Genomic DNA, 4,051 nt, shown 5'->3' with positions numbered 1-4,051 from the left:
CTACAAATGAGTATAAAAATGACAGAATATGACTAATATGTACATTAGTTCTTCACAGCTTCACGGGACGGCTAAATATAAATTGATAGGCATTGCTAATTTTACAGTAAAACCTCTATTTTTACTATCAGTAAAGGTACAGTGTTCACAAGGAGGGGCTAGCCGTGAGTTTTTAGGTATTCTAACATCACAGAAAAGACAGCGGTGTTGGCCTGTTAATCCACTACCTTAAAACTGAATTATCTCAAGATGAGACCAGATCCATTGATGACAGCTCTCTATGGAGCAAGGGATGAGCTAAATCCTCTTCTGACATGGTTCAGATTTACTGAAACATCTGCTGGTCTGAGAGAAATTGGCATCAGTGCATCCGTTCTCTACATGTACGCACAAATAATAAAAGCGGAGAGGATGAACGAAACGGCCCAACAGTGCTGGATCCTATGAACATTTTGGAAACATTTAACAGAGCACAGCATCTTTTTGTTTTGTTGTCTGGCACCATGAAACCGCTGCGCTTTTTACTCGCAGTCTGTCATATATTACTCGTGTCTGCTTCGCTGACATGATGTTGATTGCTTTGTATTAATGCTGTCTGTTTGCAGTCAGTCTACACTGTCAAAGAAAACGTATGACCCACCGAGCAAATATCCTCTCTCTGTTGCCACCATGCAGAGCGAGAATTAATGTCACATCAAATGAAGGCTCATCTCTTCTCCCAATCAGCAGTCAAATGCAGAGCTGTTACATTATTGTTTCCAGTAGAAGGTATAATAAAATTGTTTTTTTAATACAATACAAATGGCTGTTAATCAAAACTTTGCAGGGAGAGTTCACGTACTAAACAACCTTCCTGCCAAAATAAAATCTCTTTAGTTTTTCTGGCATTGGGCTCATGGAGGCAATATTTGCTGTCAGCACTTTCTAAAATTCTCACTTCACGCGATTAATCCCAGATGATAATTATGTTTCAAATATGTGAAGGCATTTGTAGAATGGAAACAACTGAGACTTCTATAAACTGAGGCACTTGCTAATGCGCTAACCAGTGTTTTATTAAAACAATTACCTTCTGCATGTGATTACTTTACCAAAACAATAAAATCAGTAAAAATACACAGACAGGGGACAAAGGAGAGTGCAAGTGGTGTGTGTGTGTGCGTGTGCGTGTTAGAGAGTGCTAGTAATATTTTTTCTCAATTTTTTCCTAATTTCACTTAGAGAAACCTTTTAGTTGATAAAAAAAGCCTATTAAAGCAGATTTTACTAGTTTAAATAAAAATTTAACGTGCTGATAGTTACGTAGTACTTTTCTACTCCAAGTGTAACCCACATAAAAATAAAAAGAACTGAATCTATAACTAAATCGGAATCTTAAATTCCAACCGGAGTGTGTCCGTGAAGGCATCGCGACGCGTCATGACGCACGCGACGCCGCGAGGCTGCACGTGCCTGTTGTGACCAATCCTATTCGCGAGGCACTATTATATGCCTTCCGGGTTGTCGCCTCGAAAAGGACGCGGGGGAGAGGCGTTAGCGGATGGAAGCAACAGTACTTTGATACCGCCGTGGGTAGATGCGTGGGGGCTCGTATGTGACATCGCACGTAGTGAATGTGCAGGCTAGTGGTGCCCTGGAGAGACCACAGCGACACCACTACTTTGGATGGTGAGCTAGGCCCAACGAGCCAGAACCCCAGCTACAACTTCCTGCGGTCTGGTAGGAGGCTGCTGCGGCCTACACTCTCCCCTCTTGGTTTTCAGTCCCCTAAATCTCACTTCCGAGATTTCAGTCTTGGAATCTTAGTGCTGATCATCATACTTCCAATTTCAACCTGTCTAGACTGTCATACGCGTTGGACTTATATCAATCATGAAATAAACTTTATGGACATTGTTTGCCAGAGGTTGGACGAGGTTGCTGCACCGCTGTGCAGCGGATATTTTACAAGCTTGAATTATGTTTTATCTTTTCCTGTCTGCAGATTTTGTAAATGTTGGTATTTGGTAATTGCACTTTATTTTCACTATAAATAATAACTGTAATCACAATATCTGTGGTTGTATGTTTATTGTACTTCACTCACCTCCTAGAGCCGAATCTGATATCTTCTGAATTAGCCCAACTACTCATAACCAACTTAAATTATTTTAGCTTATGTACTTGCTACATAAGACAAATTAGTAGCGAGCCAGCCAGGAGGTTGTGTCAAGTATAATATTGTTGTGTACATTCAGTCTCACTATCTCACCATATTACTATGAACATGGACTTGTTGGAGTCATTAGGTGTTAAAATACCAAATGCGGTATTGGTCAGTGGCGTCCCCGCATATGAGGTTGAGGAGGTTGAAGATTTTCTTCTCCAGTATGGTGCTATTGAACGCTCCGTGCCAATAAACTCACCCGGTTCCGAGTTTAATCATATGCTCGTCGTTGAGTTTAAAACGGGGTCTGCTTTTGATTTATTGGGTCCGATTCTGCCGTATACATTTAAGCCCTTAAATAATGAATATCATATAAAAAGCTTGTCTAAAATCTATGCGGCTACTGTCGGGTGCACAAAGACTAAGACTTATTTAGCTGACTTAAAACAAGTAGCAAAACTGTCTGGTCAGGATTTTGCTGAAGTTCTCCAAGAACTAATGACCCAAATAAATGGAGCTGTTTCAGAACTGCGCCCAGGAAAATCAGAAGGGCTCAAGCAGGAATGCACTGCCGCATCTGAACACAAAACGGCTGCCACTCTGGATCAACAAACCCACAACATGGCTATTCCTGTCACTTCTTCAGCTGCCCTACATCCTACAACAACAGAAGGACATTCTATCAGTATGTCTGCAGCTGAGTTGAATCCACCTGAATTACAGAAGTATGTTGTGGAGCATATAGTAAAGAGCAAAGATGTAAACACACGTTCATCCCATAGGCTGCGCATGTTTTCTGGGAGACTGCCACACCCACAGCATGAGGTGGACTATGATACATGGCGCTCTGGAGTGGATCTCATCTTAAAGGATCCAGCCATTTCAGAACTGCGAAGATCCAGACACATCCTTGATAGTCTTTTACCACCTGCAGCGGACATAATCAAGCACCTTAACCCCGACCTACCAGCAGAGACTTATATTCAACATCTTGATTCTGCTTATGGAATTGTACAGGACGGGGAAGAACTTTATGCGAAGTTCATGGACACACTGCAAGACTCGGGTGAGAAACCATCCGGCTACCTACAGCGACTTCAGGTGGCCCTGAGTTTGGGATAGTAACCTTATCTCTGAGCTCCAGCTGAAGCAGAGAAAATCCAACCCACCTTCTTTTGCAGAACTGTTACTCCTATTAAGAACTGAAGAAGACAGAGAAGCTAGCAAAACTCTGAGGATGAAGCAACATCTGGGAACACCAAGACACAGAGTTGCAGCTCAAGCTCAGTTCGCAGTAGAAGAAGAAAGGGGGGTCTGTGCTGCGTTGTCCACTCTCACCCAGCAGATGGCGGAGATACAAAAGCAACTTGCCGCCTTAACTGCTTCCCAGTCTCATCAGTCCTGTACTCCTGTTCCAAAGCAGCACCAGAAGCAAAGAGCGGATACACAGGGAACTATATCACCTAACCCCAAGCCTGGTTTCTGTTTCAGGTGTGGGGAAGATGGACACATTAGACCACAGTGTGAGAACAGACCCAATTCTGCATTGGTCAATGCAAAACGCAAACAGTTCAGTGAAAGGAAACCAAAATGGCAGAAGCGGAATTCATCAACTGGACATTTAAACTAGATACAGTTCCCGTAATGGGACGTACAGGAACTGTGCAGGACCCACATTGTCCCGCAAAGGAGGAAAGGAACAAGGAGGAAATTGTTCACTGTGTAGACCTACACACTTGTCCGAAGGCAACAACAATGTTACCTCATGGGTTAGTTGGGTCAAGATGCACAACAGAGGTGACCCTAGCAGGCCATCCACAGAAATGCCTGCTTGATACAGGATCACAGGTTACTACAATACCTGTATCCTTTTACAACAATCATCTTCATGAACAACAAATTCAA

General features: G+C 42.8%; 1 protein-coding gene across 1 annotated transcript; it reads left to right on the top strand.

Annotated features, from left to right (window-relative positions):
- The first annotated feature begins 2,644 nt into the window (after positions 1–2,644).
- LOC147325830 (paraneoplastic antigen Ma1 homolog) lies at positions 2,645–3,268 on the top strand. Its single transcript, XM_086297760.1, has one exon. It carries the CDS (start codon positions 2,645–2,647, stop codon positions 3,266–3,268), a length of 624 nt encoding a protein of 207 aa, XP_086153886.1.
- The last annotated feature ends 783 nt before the right edge of the window (positions 3,269–4,051 follow it).

The sequence above is a fragment of the Aulonocara sp. 'chitande type north' Nkhata Bay genome, linkage group LG7, assembly GCF_057382095.1.
Source record: "Aulonocara sp. 'chitande type north' Nkhata Bay isolate Kocher_YH1m ecotype deep benthic linkage group LG7, A_spYH_male_GT1.1, whole genome shotgun sequence".
NCBI classification, from domain to species: domain Eukaryota; kingdom Metazoa; phylum Chordata; class Actinopteri; order Cichliformes; family Cichlidae; genus Aulonocara; species Aulonocara sp. 'chitande type north' Nkhata Bay.
This window is presented reverse-complemented; position numbering and strand designations above follow the sequence as displayed.

Excerpts from the sequence above, each read along its gene's own strand:
- LOC147325830 (XM_086297760.1), top strand. The coding sequence starts at position 2,645 with ATGACCCAAATAAATGGAGCTGTTTCAGAACTGCGCCCAGGAAAATCA.